Source organism: Anneissia japonica, unplaced genomic scaffold, assembly GCF_011630105.1.
Source record: "Anneissia japonica isolate Jap-2015-1 unplaced genomic scaffold, ASM1163010v1 scaffold288197_len338424_cov179, whole genome shotgun sequence".
In the NCBI taxonomy this organism is placed as follows: Eukaryota; Metazoa; Echinodermata; class Crinoidea; order Comatulida; family Comatulidae; genus Anneissia; species Anneissia japonica.
The window spans coordinates 298262-316307 of NW_022741702.1; the positions used below are offsets into that span (position 1 = coordinate 298262).

An 18046-nucleotide genomic window follows, 5' to 3' on the forward strand; every position below is an offset into this window, starting at 1 on the left:
AGCGGAGGGAGGGGAGCCCAGCCGGGACGGCCTAATTCCCCTATTTTTCTGAAAATTATTTTCAAAAATGAATGGAAATATATATTAAAATTGAAGTCTGAGAGTGCCATCTGTGCCATAATCATAGTTACCTCTAGATGGATGGACCCTTGCGAAAGTCCCACTGTGGCCCCCCTCCCTATTAATTCCTTGATCCGCCATTGTAACCATACAAAATGCCGGCCCTGAATTATGATAAGGCAAAGGATGCAAATGGGCAACACCAGGCTTCAAAAACATCAAATATGGCCTACAATTTCATATTTCAGAAATTACACGTGCCAAATTTCCATTATTTGCGTTAGTGTCAGCAAAGTACTGACACGACTCTGCCCTCTTCTCAGTCCCATGGCCGAGCGAAATCGATGTTTCTGCACCAATTTCGGAGGTTTTGTGTCCTAAACATCAATTAAAATGAAATATATTTTTTATATATAGGCCTATATTTATATTATTTATATTTGTATAATTATAAAATTGTTTATTTTTTATTGTTATTGGTATGTTCCTGCTTAATGAATTTGTAAGCCTAGTTTGGACAGGCACATCTTTTAATGAGTGTTTTCACTTTTGCCTGTCCTGGTATCTCTAAAATTGATCATGTTTTGTTGTTTTTGTTGATAGGCCTAATTTGTTTAGAATTGTGGCAACCTTTGTTTTTGTAATGTTTTTTTATATATTGAGACCGAATAAGTAAAAGAAAGAAAGAAATTAAACACTGCTATCTCTATATAGGTAGAGCAAAACTTTTAATCAACCCTCCAATTTCGGAGTTTTTGCGTACTACTGATGCGAAAACTCCAAAATCAGGAGCAGACCTCGAAAAAATTGAGAAAATACATGCGTGCCATGAAAAGGGGATTCCCCTAAGACTAGCCCTGGGAATTATTTTTGCGGAAAATTATCTGATTTGTGCATGCGCAGAATCATACCAAGGCAATTCAATTATCTTGATCATACAGGCAACGTTTCTCTTGTTTGGTTTTGACTCGAGGGAGGGGTAGGCTAGGCTTAACTCCGGTACTCTTGATATTTATTCAGTTCTTATTCCTGTCGCTTTTTGTAGTGAGATCAGATTAATCATTAATCATGTATAAATTATTTCGGACAATTGCTACGACAGCTGGGCCTGTGCAGTCCCAGTGCTTCTCCCCCAGCCGAAGTCAAGTCTTTAGTCGATCGCTCTCATCATTATTAGCCATTTCTCACGATGTAATTCAAACTGGTCCCTGGGCAAGTGCAGCAGCCAAATGCATACAGCGCATGAGGTGTAAACTTAGGCCTGGTAGTAGTATGCATAACTCGCCAGGTAGGTACAAGAATCTGGGTCTGGGTAATTATTGGCTCGCTTCAATCAGACCGTAACTAGGCTTAGGGCCTGACCTAGGCCTAGATAGAAAGCTAGCAATTAGCGACCCTCTTACTTGTTGAGTGTACTGTAGCAGGCCAAATTTCCTACTACTAGGCCTAGCTCTTGAAGATTATTTTAAGAGGTCTTTTAGGCTAGGCCTATTTCCTGGGTACATGAGCCAGTGGTTTATAGCCAGGTTAGCAACATGACCCTATTTATTGGTTCTTATATAGAAAAAAAAAAGAAAAGTGTATGCCTGTCCATTTCCAGCCATCTATAATATTTTTTAATCCTTATGCATTTTTTTCGTATTCTGTGATCATAGGGCGCTACTTTTAATTTCCTTGTTTTGATGAATATAGTTTTAAATTTGACCTTGAGAAGATCATCATGTCAATAATATATCAGAAATTACCAATATACTAACGGTTTTGCACACATTTTCTGTTATATTTCGTTTTTTTTTCTCTCAACAGCTTTTAATAGCTTGTCAGCAGCTGCATGTTTTTCTACATCCTCCAATGTTTTAGAATTGAATCGTCCATTAACTGGTAATGATATGACAAGGGCTGGTGGCATTGCCTCAATGTTCCGTATACCAATCCAGAAGACAACTGACGGTAAAAACAAAAAAACTCTTTGTCTCATTTGGCCATTCGTAACTGCTTTTATATTTTTGTTAAGTTACATTGTTTTTGCCTTGGAACGGTCTCATAGTTAATTGTTCATGATGTTTTTGTTATTTCAGAAAAACACAAAAATATAACCCTTGCGTCAACCTGGTAGCCTAGATAATTTTAAATACATGCATGTAAAAAATGTAGAAGATTAATTTATTTATTTCATTAAAGGAAGTTTTGCTGCCACCAAATAATAGCGATAAATTAGTTGAATTTGCAAGAATGGATTTTTGGTCCATATGTACACAGTCAATTATTGGCAAAAAAAAAATTTGAATTTCCTATTTAAGTTGCATAATCTTATTCAAGTTAGTAAATAAAAATAATAATCAGAATGAGAACAAATTTTCCCTGTCAGTTAAAAGACATGTAAATAATACTTTTCCTGTATTCTGTAGCTGGAGTCTAATGCTGAACACTCACTGCGTCTTGCTTTGTTAGCACTACTTTGTAAGCGCTAGGTGATGCGATGCTGTCTGCTGATTATCATGGTAGTCTGAATGGATCGTCATTAAAAGCGATCAGTTGCGCACACGTTGACGACAGTCGGGCGCAGTCATCATCATTAGTCGGCTGCGGAGCAGGCGACCACAAGTTTTCTCTAGTTGCTGCGATCTTGGGCCATTTAGATGATTTGATGTGGCTGCAGCATTCCCTCAAGATCACCCAAAAGGCGCTGGATTTATTGTAAAAACAGAATGCGCTGGCGACCAGATGTGCATTTTGTAGTTAATCATTCACTTGTTTACTTCATCTCACATAAGCTTTTTTCTTTAGGTCTTGATGTATGCTTTGTAGGAATTCCACTCGATATAGGTGTGTCGAATCGTACCGGAACACGCTTTGGACCTCGGCAAATTCGTATGGAGTCCCCAATGATACGGTTATGCAACCCAGACACAGGTAACTAAACAAGATGCAGCGTTATTCAATTGGTGATTCTAGCATTATTCGCATGACTGCTTTTAGTGTGTGGAGTGATATATAATTTACCACCAGATTGGGCACGGTCTTTGATCCACATAATGCAAGTGGGAGACACGATTGCGATTTATAGGCTAGCTCTAGGCTTGCAAAGTATTATGTAAATTTCAAAGCCTAAAATATCCAGGGGTCCCAGTTCTCCCTGCGAGTTTTTTTGTTGCAGAAAACAGTAAAATCCAAGTCATATTTCATGATAAATTGTTGCTCCAATGGCAAGGCTTAGGCCTACCTACAACATAGACCTAGGCCTACCCTCACCACACTGAGATGCAATGAAAATTTTGAACTCTCTGAATTATGAATTTTCTCATTTAATAACTCTGTTTAGACGGAGGGGTACGTAATTGCGAGATGTTACTTTACTAGGCTTTTGAAAAATTATAAACTCAAAAAAATCATGTAGTGTATGATACCCTCTCAATTTTACATAGACATTGTAGCTCCATCAGCTTTCAAAAATATTACTGTCATCATCTTCGACCAGTGTTACTTCGTCAGTATACTCCACTACATCATCTGTTGTATAAGATCATTGTCATTGGATTGGTGGTTTTATTATCATGTGACACTTTTGGTATCGCACCATTTAATGGCAAAGTAATGATTTTTTTTCTATTTATTATTCATGTATAGTCCTGTTACCATATTACTCCATATATTTTGTTTCATTCCATGCCTCAAATTGTTGCTAAAATAGGATGGCTTTTGTTGGAAGTCACATTTTGACTATTAAATAATGCCACCAAAGAGGTTTAGTTTTATTTTTTATAAAAAAAATAAATGACAAAAATCTATGTTAAAATTTGTAAAACATAATGTTTTTATGTGAGTGTTTTATTCATTGAAAAATTGACATATTCAACTCAGCTGTGCCTCAGTGAATGGTACAGTCAATCTTCAACTTATGAAAATATTCTTCCCATTGCACTCACTATGTACACATTCATTATCTATATACTGTACTATACACTTTACTATACAAATTTACAGGTGCTGCTCCATTTGAGTCTCTGCAGGTTGCGGATGTTGGGGATGTAAACATCAACGTCTACAATTTACAGAAATCTTGTGTTATGATATGTGAATACTACAAAACACTGATAGCCAATGGCTGCATACCTTTAACAATGGGTGGTGACCATACACTGACATATCCTGTATTACAAGCTATTGCAGTAAGTTTAGATCATTTATTTCTCATCCAAAACCATTTGTAAATAAATTATTTTAGACAGCATGATTCCATGCATATGACAAGCTAAAAAAAATTGAGTTTAAGTTATTAATACAGGGTTAAACAGTAAAATGAAAGTTATAAAATGGTAAAAGAATTATTTAAATCCAACATTTCATTATGAAGTTATAGGAGTCTAAACATAATGAAAGCTGTTTTATAGAACGATAAGATTAGTTTAGCTGAAGAGTGCTTGTGGATTCCAAACATTTATTAGACGTGAACTCTGTTCCTTCATGGTATGCCCACCTCACTTATCAGCAATCTGCATATTCTTCTTGTTTCAATGCTTTTATTATTTCCATTCAATTTTAATGTTTATATTCTGTAAGGTTTTTATATATTTATATATTTTATGGAGGAAATAAATATAATAATAATAATAAATAATAAAGTTTCTGCATTTAATGATTATGATTTTGGATATTTTTCAGACAGAGGCCTTCACAAAAACTTAAAAAATGTTATTTTAAAATTGAAAATGGGGAAAATAACAACATAGCATGCATGAGAGATATATAAAGATTAGTTTAGTGCAGTATTAATAAATTTTGATTATTTTGATATTCATTTCATTTCATTTATTTCTCTCTAGTGTGGCCATATATAACATAAGCCCTCAACTAAAAAAAACATTTTTGAGGGTGAGGACTTGTGCTTGTCCTTCTTTGCCTTCTGAGTTAATTGAACATATGATAGTCCCAACTCAAATACAAAGAACATTTAAGATAGATCATTTTACCTAAAAGAAGGGCCTCAATGTGTATTGATGGTGAAAGAATATGTTTGAAATAAATAAAACCATGAGGAAAATGCTTATATTTAGTTTCAAACACACGTGTGTGGCCTATACTATAAGATAAGCCCTATGTCGTATTGTTTTCTAAAGGGGGGGGGGGGTAGGGTGGGTATGATAAATTACTAACCAGGAAAATGTTTTCCTTTGACCCAGGACCCCTGTTACGCACCTGGCTCCAGACGACCAAGTCATCTGTGGGGATCTCTAGGTCTGCAGTGAACATAACAAAGGCATGTGATTCAAAGAAATTATCTGAAGTCTGGGATGAAGAAAAAGTTTATTAAGTAATGTTCTTTTTATTATTATATTAATAGTATTAGCATTTTTTTAAATGGACCATTTTAAAAGGTGTTCGGCTGCCATATTTATTGGTTTTGCATGATCATGGTCATACATAGTTTAATTATGTCAGGTGTGATCCATTTAATTTTATTTAGTATAAATACTAATACAAGATAATTATTGACATTCTTCAGTGGTCAATCCAATAAATAAAAAACACCAATTCTATAAATATCGAATGTGCTTTTTCTTTTGGTCGTAAAAGACAAATGCTTATTATTATTATTATTATTATTATTATTATTATTATTATTATTATTATTATTATTATTATTATTATTATGGTCAATCCAGCCCTCTGAGAACATCTTTAAAAAAATCAAAAGATTTAAACTGGTGGTAGCCGTTGTTTGTGCGCTTACCAATGGGGATCCCATGTTAACCTTTGGTACCCGGTTCAATTCCATCCTCTACTCTTCTTGTGTTTTAGCTGGAGGGCTGAAATGCAAATGTAAAAGAACACATCTTTCAGAAGAGACATATAATCCATTGGTCCCGTGTGCAATATGACCCTTGTGCATGTACACTCTTTTGGAGAGGGGTTTGTCTCCTGGCATTGTGTACTGCCAAATCACCCCCGAAAGAGCAATAGCAAGTCTTCAGAATTATACCCTCCTTGGTGTTCACTCTGAATATAACCAATGCACTCATAATACTACAGTACAATTATAATGATTTTTAATTGCTCACAGGACAAGTATGGTCCAGTTGGCTTAGTGCACGTCGATGCTCACAACGACACACAAGACACAATGTTGGGTGAAAAGATTGCTCATGGAACTCCGTTTCGAAGGGCCGTTGATGAAAATCTCATAAACCCAAAGAAGACAATTCAAATTGGATTACGTGGACCATCGAATGATGTCTATGAACACCAGTGGGCTTTAGAGCAGGTAAATAGACCAAAACACCCAATGCGATTTACAAGTGAATAAATGAGTTTATAGCACGTCTATGACTCAGTGGTCCCAAGTGTACCAGAAAAATTTAAATAAAAAAAATGGAAGAAAAAGATAATCATAAGTCTGAGGATGCCATTTCCAGCCATCTAGAGGTACCATAATCCTTGACGTGTTTTTTCTGCCGAAAGGAATAGGGGGATTGCTCCCCAACGGGGGCCCTGCTCCCCTAGTGCCACCCCTGCTCCCGCAGTTGACTTCTTCCAACTTGGGACCCCTGATGACTAACAGTAAATTTGGTTTTACAAGTTTCTGCCACAATGATTTGAGCTTCATTAGGTGTAATCATAACTATATCACTACACCTGATGAACCCTCATCAATTGGGGCAAAAACTAGTATAATCAAAAAAAGGTGCTAACAACTCAATTATTAAATATACAACTTTAGTTACTATCGAATATACTATATCATCACTGTCCTACTCATGGCAGTCCTATTCACAAAATGGTCTTGTTATGAGGATTCGTGAGTGCTATAGAGCGGTGGCATCCGACCCAAGTTCCCCTCCCCCCTAAATTTTTCAAATTAAAAAAAAAAACAAAGAAATTTATTCAAAAATTTAAGTCTGAAAGTGCCACTTTAGGCCATCTAGAAGTGCCATTTATTCATAAAATTAATTAAACTCTCTATCTGTGACAATTTCTGCCTGGGCTCCCTCTATTTTGAATTCCTGGATCCACCATTGGAGTTGAGGGATTTCAGTTGAGTAGAAAATCCTGGTGTTTTGACTAAGGCCCTGTGATTGGAAGGCAAGCATCTTAGCCACCAAGCTGCAGCTCCACTCATATTGCTTCACTATATGAGACTTATCATAAAAAATATATATCTTTTAGCTAGTGGCGTATAAATGAGGTGCGCATGTCTCCTCCCCACCAAAAAAAAAACACTCAATTTGCCCACCTGCGATTTAAACCCCTGCTTCTCAAACTAGAGTACGGGTTGTGACCCAAATTTGGGTCGCCAAAACATTTCGGAGGGTCGTAAGGCTGCTCCTGACTTAAAAATTTTCCAATCATGATTAATATCCAGCAACATGTTCGACTGTGCATAAGTCAAAAATTCATCAATGTTTTTCATTAAACATTTATAATTACGAGTGTAGTAAATACACTCTTTACTGTAAAATGGAACATTCTGCACACGATCGACGATAAAAAAATACCTTGTTTGCTTTGCTGAGTCAAAACGATTTATCACAGCCACTTTGTATTCAATAGCTGGGGTTGACTGTAGAAATACAATCAGCATATTATACTGTAGTATATTTATTTGATAATTTAGGATGCAAGTGCTATGGCTATCAGATTATACTAGCATAGGTTTCTATAAAAAAAAAAACAAAAAAAAAACAAGGCAATTATAGCATTATGATTTTATTGAGCTTGTGGCAAATAAAGTAAATCATATGACAAAAGCTTTGTAGTATGAAATTATATATGCCTTGTGCCACAATAGAATAGGGAGTCTGAAAGTGAGTCGCTACCTACAGTAAAAAAGCTTAAGAATTGTTTAAACTATACATTGTATACTATGACTCTTATATTTATAACTATTATAGTACCATTTAATTAAAGTCATAGTGTGCTTTTTATTTGGACGGATTATTTAGCCTGTTGTTTTAATTATTTTTTTGAAGGCCTAGGGCCCGGGTTCTTATAGGCGGCCCGCGGGCCAAATTTGCTAATTATTCTGGCCCACGAGAAAAAATATAAATTATATAAAAAATATTTAAAGAAACTAAAATTAATAACCATTCAATGAATATTTTTTTTTTAATAAAGTGAAAGCCAAAACACAACACTGGGCCAATGTGAAGTAGGGGTGACAACACACAGATCTAGAATTAAATCTGTTACCAACCAATCGACAAATGCCAAAACTTAATATGATATAGCAGATTAAAAATAAAGACTTTACCATAGACTTCTTTTTTTATTATGAGTAGACCAAAGATTTTACTAGCGAAGAGTTTTTAGGCTTTAAATCCCTTGTATTTGGTGGATATAGGATGGGTGAAATTACAGAGAAAATACCTATTGTGTGCCAAACTATTAAGTTGAACAAACTTGTATGACAGTTTTGTTACGATTATGCCTGTAACTTCATGTTTGGTTTAATAATACTACTACAGGATTAGTCCTACCAGGGAGTTATATGGACCCTCGAGCAGGTAACAATATTTGGTTAGGCGTAAACGATTATAAGCAATTTAGCAAACATAATAATCAAAGTCAATATGATAGAAAAATATCTGTAGCTTTACTTTGTGGAAAACATGCCCAATTCAGGAAACGCTACTTCGCATACAGTTACACAGTTTGCACAAAGAAAGAAGACATGACAAGTCCTATTAGGCTACCAGTCTGCGACTCTAACTTGGGTCGCCATCGATAGTTTGAAACCAAAGAGAATTATACGTTACAGAAATCTTCCGGGGTCTTTGCCCCATATCCCCTTAAGAGGTTCTAGGACACGCTCCTCCCCTGCCATCTTGGCCAAATTTTGTTGTGATGGTTTTACAGAAGCAAGAAGTAAAGATCATCAATAAGCAAGAAATAGTGGAAAATTAAGTGTCTTAATTATTTTGGCAAAATATCATATCAATCTTATGGTACAAAAATTGTAATGAACTTAGTGTCCTAATCATTAGGCCGACCAGCCCTCCTTAAACTAACGTTAGAATACCGCACTTTCGGCGGTAAAGAACAATTAAAACCTCATAAAAAAGGCAACTAATCCGTTTACCCATAATTGAATCCAAGGACACCAGTGTTAAACACTCAGTACTTAGGTCCTTGATAATGTGTTAATCCAATTAATATAGTGAGATAACGTAACGTTAGTTTAAAGGCCGGTTTCTACTGTAAAGAAATAATCGATTAAAAATCGCTTTTTCGAAAAATCGCTTTTATTTTCGCAGTAGTTTGAAAAAAGCGCTTAAAAAAAAGCGATTAAAAACATGTAATGGATAGCGTGTTTGAACGGCAAATAACAGATTTTGGCTGTGCGCTTTTTAGCTGCAACACAAAAAAGCGATTATCAGGCGAAATGTGACCCCAGGTCAATCACTGCAAAGACTAAATCGTATTAGGCGCGAAGTTTAAAAAAAATTTGTCCTCTTGTTCATGTCCTAGGCCTACAAGCTAAAAACGAACAAACATGTGGAGCGCCGAATTCGTTTTGTAATTATTTTGTGGGGGGGATATTGGGCCTACAGTAGGCCTCTCCACTCTTTTCGCTCGTTCATTGTGCCAATGAGCACAACCGAAAACATTTGCCTTCTCGCCCCACACCGTATCTTACTCCTCGTCATCATGACAGAAATGAGAAAGATACTATCCTATACAGTTAGGAAAACAACGTGTTGTATAAACAAAATGGTGACTTAATTTCTGTCACGAAAACCGATTTTTGAAAAATAAAAAATGAAGTTGCAACGCGAGCAGGCTGTCTAGTACTCATTAAAAAAGGGGTTAAAAAAATCAATTATTTTGTGTTTATCAGTAGAAACACACCCTACGGAGGGCTGGTCGGCCTAATGATTAAGCTGTAATACAATTAAAAAATAGAATTGAAATTGCCAAAAAACCTCAAAGGTCTGTACGGCCACAACAAGGGGCTTCGGCCACAGCATCTCAGAATTTTACCTTAGGTCCATTAAGTATAACAAGTTGCTTAAAACTCAAAGATTTTCTTTGGCCGGTGACATCAATTGTAAAGATAATTTGGCCTTCAAATAAATTATTTAAGAACCAGGGGCCTAGGGGATCTGAGAGCCACATAATATAGTGCTTGCTTATTCTAGCTTTTGTCTATCAAGCCTTTATGGTGTGTTTATTGGTGTAGTAATTTTTAAGTATGGTCAATTTTTATTTTCTTTATTTTCTCAAGGCCTCCATGCCAGCATTTTCGAGCCACACAATACCATGCTTGTACTTGCTCTAAAACCAGCATTTTAGAACAAGCATGGTATGTGTGGCTCTAAAATGCTGGCTTTTTCAAGCCACACAATACCATGCTTGTACTTACCCTTGGCAATCTGTGAGTTTGAGCCTCTATTTTACTATATATTTTTTATTAGACTTTGGGCAGCAACTGAGCACCACACAATATATGCTTGTACAATAGTAGCTTTTGACAGTGTATTAGCCTTTGTTCTGAGTTGTTCCAGAAGTCTGAATACATTTTAGGTTTTAAAGTAGGCTATATATTTTGTGTTCATTATATATTACATATTTAACAGCTTACTTACAGATACCTTTAGCGCCATATGTCGCATACGGCTTTTAAAAAATAATCACCATCCTGTCCTGGCTGCTGCCTTCTGTGCCGCTTCTCCATCTGAATGCCTGTCTGTCTTTGTCTACCGTACATCACCAAGTTTCTTTGGTCTACAAAAAAAAAAAAAAAAACATGCTGAAATATAAAATAACAAAAATAGTATTTTGGCCTTGAAGTTTGAATAATAATATTGGGAGTTGGTTGACGCAAGGGTTGTGGTTCGGAATCTCAACCTTGTGTGTTCAGATCACTCGCTGTGCAAGTCACTTTATCTACATTTGTCTTCATTTGTATAAGTGTGTACCTGGATCTAATACCAACACTGATTCTAGCCGCTTATTTGAATTGTGCTCTTAGGGAGTTGAAGGTGTGTTCCATGGGTGTTTAATCCAGTGACCAGGGGTAATAATTTAATGCACCTTAAGGCACATTGCAGATAGGGCATAATTGCTTTATAAGTGTCGCATTATTAAATATTATGAAACAGTAGCACACTCATTCACACATTTTTTTTACATTACTACAGTAGATTTAATGAGGAATAATAATTGCAATATTTCAATTCTTTTTTAATGTTTTGTGGGAAATAATAACTGGATTACTTGCAGAGTATACCAAGTAGGGTACATCTAAGGCTTTTACACAATGGCCGTATTTGTCTGGTCTTCCTTCGGTAAACCACGCCCGCCTGTGCAGTGGTAAAGTCCTACTTTAGGAAGACAACCAGACAAATAGAAAACTGATAAATACTCGACAAAACAATATGGTTGCGTACTTAACGAGATACATTCTATTGTAATCAAGAGTAAGATCGAGAAAACATACCTCAACCAGCATACTCTTTGTCAATTTAACAGTACAGTACCAGTTTTCAGTGACATTTGTAAGAGCAGATGTGGAATCGGTAGGCAAGAATCCCTATTCGATAATAATCTATCAATATTTCTTTCTTTCCTCATCTTAGGGCTTCCGAGTTGTTACGGGCAAAGATTGTTGGTACAAGTCCCTTGAACCGTTGATGATGGAGGTTCGAGAAATGATGGGTGACGGACCAGTCTATCTCACCTTTGATATAGATGCTCTTGATCCTTCCATTGCTCCAGGAACTGGTAAGTGCGGCCACTCACAATATATCTGGGCACACATGTGTGTGACCATGCTTCTATGAAAGCACCTATTAAACATGATACGGTAAGTATTACAATTACATACAAAAACACCCCTGTTCACATACTGTAAATGTGTTAAAATCGACCCCTATTAACAAGTATTTTCAGAGTAAAAAGTAACCTTAAATACGAGATTGAATTGGTAGTACAGTGATGTGGACGCTTTAATTGCTGGTAAAGTGACACAATATTCCTCATAGGCGGATTCAGCCGGCCTGCCCCCCCCCCACCCTAAATTTTTTAAATTTATAAAGAATTTTGAAAAAAATAAGAAAATTCTACTCATTTTTTGAGTCTGAGAGTGACATTTCCTGCCATCTAGAGGTGCCATAATCATAAAATCTAACCTCCACCATGGTTGGTGGGGCTGAGGTACAGTAGCATAGACCCTCCATCTGTAAAAGTCCCTCTTCAGGGCCCACTTTATTTCAAATACCTGGATCCGCCACTGGTCCTGGTAGTTATCGGTATGCTGTACCCAAAAGATGGTCTCAAACCCTCAAATAGATTGTATATCCTACTTTAAAATTGGGGTGGTTGTCATACCCAAAGCATGCAATGTACATTAACATGCTTGCTTATGAAAAACACTACCTTTAACATTTTTTGTTACACACATGCATCCCTGAGGTCAAGTTGAGTGATCCTCCCGGCACTACATTTAAACGTGATTGACTGCTACTTAGATAAGTTCCGCCATTAAAAACAGACGGTGCTCATCTCTCATACATCTGACTAAAATGCTCACATATAGTGGTTTAGCTAGAAATGTCGCAGTTTAGAAATCATAGTAAATAATATTCAAATTAGGTTTGCTGCGTATCACCGTAAACACAATAGAAACCAATAGATAATAATAAAACCGTTACAATGCTGGAAAGAAAGATGCTGTTATAAGCATATCCAGCATAGCCCTTCAAAGAAATACAGTGTTTTGATTCAAATAATTTCAACTTTTTTGTTTTATATCTCCTGAATTTTAATAGTACTATTGTATATGCCTCTATTTTTTTATATTATGTACTGTAATTTATAATATCCTAGGTACTCCTGAAATCGCTGGACTAAATGTGATGCAAGCTCTGGAAATAATCCGAGGATTGCAAGGGCTAAATCTGGTTGGCTGTGATTTGGTAGAAGTTTCACCGCCCTACGACCCCCTTGGGACGACTGCTCTGCTAGCTGCAAATTTAATGTTTGAAATGCTGTGTATTCTTCCACGTGTCAAGTACTATGAAGTTTAGAAAATTATGAAAAATATAGAATGCATATATATATATATATATGTGAATTTATCAGTACTGTATCAGTACTTATCGTACACTTTAATGTTTTAGCTCCGATGAGGATATCTAGGAGTAACCCTGCAAATTGTTTGCTTTTTAGCTGATTGGATGTGCTTTTTTGCTGATTGGTTGTGTTTTTTTGCAGATTGGCTGTGGTTTTTTCATGGCTGAGTAGGTTTCAGCAAGGACAATTGCCTTTACCACATTACTGCCTTCACCAACCGCACCATATACATGTCGTATGGATGGTGCGGCTGGTTACGTACCATCCATGCGACGGTACCATGCGATGGGTCTAAGGAACCAAAGGCTGTGAGTTCAAATCGCGTATTGGCACTCGGGCACTCTGTTATGAGGAGCTCTAGAAACACTCTTATTGATTGTTTGATTGATTAATAGATCTGTTTTGAATGATGAACATCCAAGTTACACAATGCAAGATGGTAATAAGAAGATGGAGGCTATTGTGTAGTACGTATGTGAATATGCTAATTGTTCTTTGCATAAATAATATTTCACTAATCAGGAAATTTATGCTAAATACCATCATAATTCACCCAAAAAAAATTTCTAGTTTATTGAAATTGTAATATTTTTTCATGTTGTTGCTGTTGTGGTAAATTGTTTGTTACAACGATAACTAAAGTTTGATGAGTCTGATTGGTTTAAACTTTTACTTATCAATTCTCACAGTAAAACCAAAACCAGGGAACAGTAATTTAACTTCCCTGAGTAAAACCACCACACCATGGGGAGTTTATGCTTTTACTGCGCATGGTAAAAGGATTAATTTTGGAATTTTTACTACAAATATTTCTACAAAATCATTTGATAATATATTGAGCATTATTATTTTATCAGTAGTATTCTACTACAATACAACCTCTGAATTTGCGGTACTGTATAAGAGTCTTCACCCCGAGTGTATATACATGCAAGTTTGGTCTTTTAATGTATGGTTTTGCTAACAATATATATCGAATCTAAAGTATATTATGTCTAGATTATCATCTTCTATTTTTTATGTAATTATAATATAGATATAAACAGCAACGTCTAAATTTGTGTAGAATGCATGGTCGAGAAACAAATAGGCCCATTTTTGCTTGGGGCTGGAGTGTGTACTGCATGCAGTAGTAGGGATAATACATTAGCTGCATACTTGATAATTGAATGTTGTGTGAATTGAATTGAATAAAAAAAAAACTGATAAAAACTAACGTTGTGTGTATTAGCATTTTATTTAGTGTTTGTATCATGACACCCCTCTATAACAAAATGGACTTAACTTAATTAATTTTCCGCTTTAACGCATCCCTACACGTTTTCTTCCTTGCAGTTATAAAGCGCAGTTCGTTTTCCTGATCATTGGGTCCACATGTTAAGTGTTGCTGTAATTCAGAGCAAGAGTATGCAACCCCACCAGGTACCCATTTATACTCCTGGGTGGGGAGAAGCAATGCAGATAAAGTGTCTTGCTCAACGACACAAGCGAAAATATATGGGTACCTGTTGTGGTTGAAGCTACTGCGTCAATATGGCAGAAACACCTAATTACCAGGCCCCCTCTCAAATTATAAAAAGTATCCCCAATGACTGAACGACAATGCAAACAAAAATTATTTATATTTAAAAAAAATAATAATAAAATCAGTTTTTATACTCAGACCCCCGGTTCACACACCACAATCTATGAATTTCGGTAGTGCCAACGAGAAATTCCATACCGAGTGTTGTGCGCGCACGTATTATTAGACAACATCTACTATCCTTGTATGATCCAATCCTTTCGTAGCAATTACAAGTAGTTGTAAAAATGTACACATTTCATTGGGCAAAAGAGCCTTTTTGTGTTTAACCAAATTTAACCTAAAGATGATCAAGGCTGGCAGTTTCATTTTTATCACGTAAAAAAACACAAATGTTCATTGCCTCCGGCCCCTGGACCCCGACTGGGGGCCCATGTCGGACCCTTGGCCACCAGACTACTTGCTCTCTGCGCTCACTCGCTAGGCCGGACCCCTCCCTCACCCCACAAAAAAAAAAAAAAATAATTAAAATTACCCTTGCTGCGCCCATGAGTATAGATATTCTTAAATGCAAATAAAATACAAAAAAAAAACAATATAGGAAGGAGCTGGAAAATACTGTGTAAACACTAATCAAGTGAAGCCCATTTCATACAAAATAATTAGATTGACCGGTGAAATTACCTCTTAATATTTGAGGTATAGGCCTAGTAATGACCAGTGGCGTAGTATAGGTAACGGTAGTGTAGCTAGTGTAAATCACTAGGGCCCGGAGATATTGGGGGCCCGCTCAATAAGCCTGTAGATCTAAATATACTTTTAAAAAATCCTATTTTAATTATTAATAGGACCCATCAATAATATTAGGTTAGACAGAAGCCATAAATGACGATCACTTCAGTGATTGCAGCTGATACAAATACATATTTCATTAATAGGCCTATACGGTACCATACTAAACACTAAAATAAGTCAATACGTGACAAAAATGATTTTCTACATCTATTACATTTTAGCATGCATTGTATAATCAGTTTTTATATTCTTTATCAGTATCTTACCTGCTTTTTAAGTTATTGCTTCACAGTTCCTTATATTTAAAAAGTTGGTTTTTTTTCATTTGCAAAGTTTTTTTTTTCTAAAATTTTAGTTTAAGACGCTAACAGTATTCAATATTATACTTTAGAATATTAATCTTGTATATTGCTATACTCGCAGAATTTGGCTTTACAGACTGATTATCTAAACAATGTGATAATACTCCTGGGGCGGACTCGGACCTCCCCCTAAGATGTTAGAATACTTTTAAATGCAGCAAATGAATTTGCTTTTAGTTTGGTAAATAGCTAGAAGCTTTTTCTTCTTTGGTGGAGATTCATTAATGAGAATAATTTTCAGTCTAATCTAATATTATTTTTGGCTTTCATGTTTAAACAATATAATATATATAAATATAAATAACAATAAATTTAATTTTTTTTTAAAAGTAAGTCTAAACATAAATAACAATATATTTAATAAAATAAATTATAATAATGTCTCTTTTTACTGTTTCAATGTAAATCATTGTAATTTTTTATTGTATTGTTAGATGCCAAGCTTTTAGGATGACTATTATTTTAATCTAGTTTCTTTGTAATTCCTTTATATATTTTGCTGGTTGAACTGTATGTTTTTTTTAACTTAAACCCTCGTAATTTGTATATTGTTTAATCGACTGATTGATTTTTTAATGTGTTTTATGTTTGCTTTTTATATGTATGTATATATATATTTTTTTAAATGTAAATTCAACCTCCAAAGTGTCAATAAAAGTGAAATCGTAGGCCTATGGGAGGTTGACACAACATTGTCATTTATACAGGAGACTGCCCTTTTTCTTTCTACCTCCTCCTGCAAACATCCCAATGATGCTCCCAAGTACTCACAGCCTCACTTTTTGCAATTAAATCAATTAAAATATCGGCACACAAGCTTAGTTTCCTTAAAATCGCTACACTGTAGCTACAGTGTTTTCAGTACAGTCGTTGTAGTGCCGCGTAGCAGTCCCCGACGCAATCGGGAAGGCTCCCCGATTAGTCTGCAACGCAATCGGCAAAAAAATATCATAATGTATAAGCATTCACAGAGTTTCGCCGAATTAGACTCCATTATTATAATGCTCGTTTCTGTGTCCGATCAGGTTCCTTTTTCAGACACTTAAAAGTACCCCTACTAAATGTAGGCCTACTCCGGATTTGCGAGATGTTAGAAAGAAACTATAGTTGTATCCGTCCCTCGATCCGGCCGCGCCTTCACATTAAAGGGCCCGTCAATTAGGCCTATATTTCACCAAGGCCCGTCACTACATCGCTCTGCGCAATGCCGCTGGCAATGACAATTGCCCCACCCTTGTCACGTGTGTTCATGGAGGAATTGTAAGATGGTTTTAATAGATAATCATCCTCATCATCAACTTGAAAAAATGAATGAAATATACTCATATTATTCTAAGCACTATGTGATGTGAGCTGTTTTGGTAATTGTATAAGTAAAAGTATAATAAGTTTTTGTTTTACTTCAGTGCGTCAGAGGCTCTGAATGAATATTAATAATACACCTCGTTGTGGCAAGTGTGAACTAACCCTTTCAAGGTACCGCCTTCCACCTAGTAGTGTAGCGCCATCAACTTATACAAATGTGTATTGTAATCCGGTGCTACGTCCGCGGTCGGGTGGGCAATGCATCGTTGTTATCGTGTTTGTTGGTAGACTGCAGAGAGGTTTACGGCGTATCGTATAGTATACATCAATTTAAATAGGCCTACATGCAATGGAGGGTAATATTCGTTCCATTTTAGATGATCCAGATTACTACGCGATAATCTATAAAATTATGAAGAGGGAAATGTTACCAGTATCAAAATGGACAGATGAATTATTTAACAACCGAATTGCTGCAAAGTTAAGTGTACAAAATAGAGACCTGAAATTTTTAGGAGTTGGTAGTGGTTCCGGTAAGATTTATACATTTTATATTTGTCATTTAAAAAATCGAGACTCTCTTTCCAGAGCCTCCTATAGTTTCTCACGATGGTTGGACCAAAAAAATAAATATCCAGTAGTTTGTTTCAGTAGCTATGTTTGTTGTTAAATAAAGGAGTATAAAAACATAGTATGCGTCAGTGTATAGTCCTAGTTAAGTACATACTCATAAAGTAGTATTTCGCACCTAAAGTACCGTAAACTAATTTATAGCTGGATAAAATATCCGTTCTAAATGTAATCAGGCTTTGGAAAACAAAATTGGATAGTTCAATTTCATTCATTTCATTTATTTCGCCCTTTTTTTTTTATCATAACAATACAGTAAAATATTCAGAAAATTCGAAAAGGTAATCCATGTTTCCCC

General features: G+C 35.8%; 2 protein-coding genes across 2 annotated transcripts in view; both read left to right on the forward strand.

Moving 5' to 3' along the window:
* Window positions 1-968: 968 nt before the first annotated feature.
* Window positions 969-13550, forward strand: LOC117118916 (agmatinase, mitochondrial-like). Its single transcript, XM_033263652.1, has 7 exons — window positions 969-1348; window positions 1867-2010; window positions 2848-2973; window positions 4045-4229; window positions 6122-6322; window positions 11637-11781; window positions 12886-13550. Exons 1-7 carry the CDS (start codon window positions 1129-1131, stop codon window positions 13083-13085), a joined length of 1221 nt encoding a protein of 406 aa, XP_033119543.1. The 5' UTR covers window positions 969-1128; the 3' UTR covers window positions 13086-13550.
* A 3799-nt stretch (window positions 13551-17349) lies between these two features.
* The window catches only part of LOC117118920 (histamine N-methyltransferase-like), an 8576-nt gene continuing 7879 nt past the window's right edge, over window positions 17350-18046 (forward strand). The window contains exon 1 of the mRNA XM_033263659.1: window positions 17350-17651. Within this exon, the coding sequence (XP_033119550.1) occupies window positions 17468-17651 (184 nt within the window). The 5' untranslated portion in view covers window positions 17350-17467. The remainder of the gene's footprint in view (window positions 17652-18046) is intronic.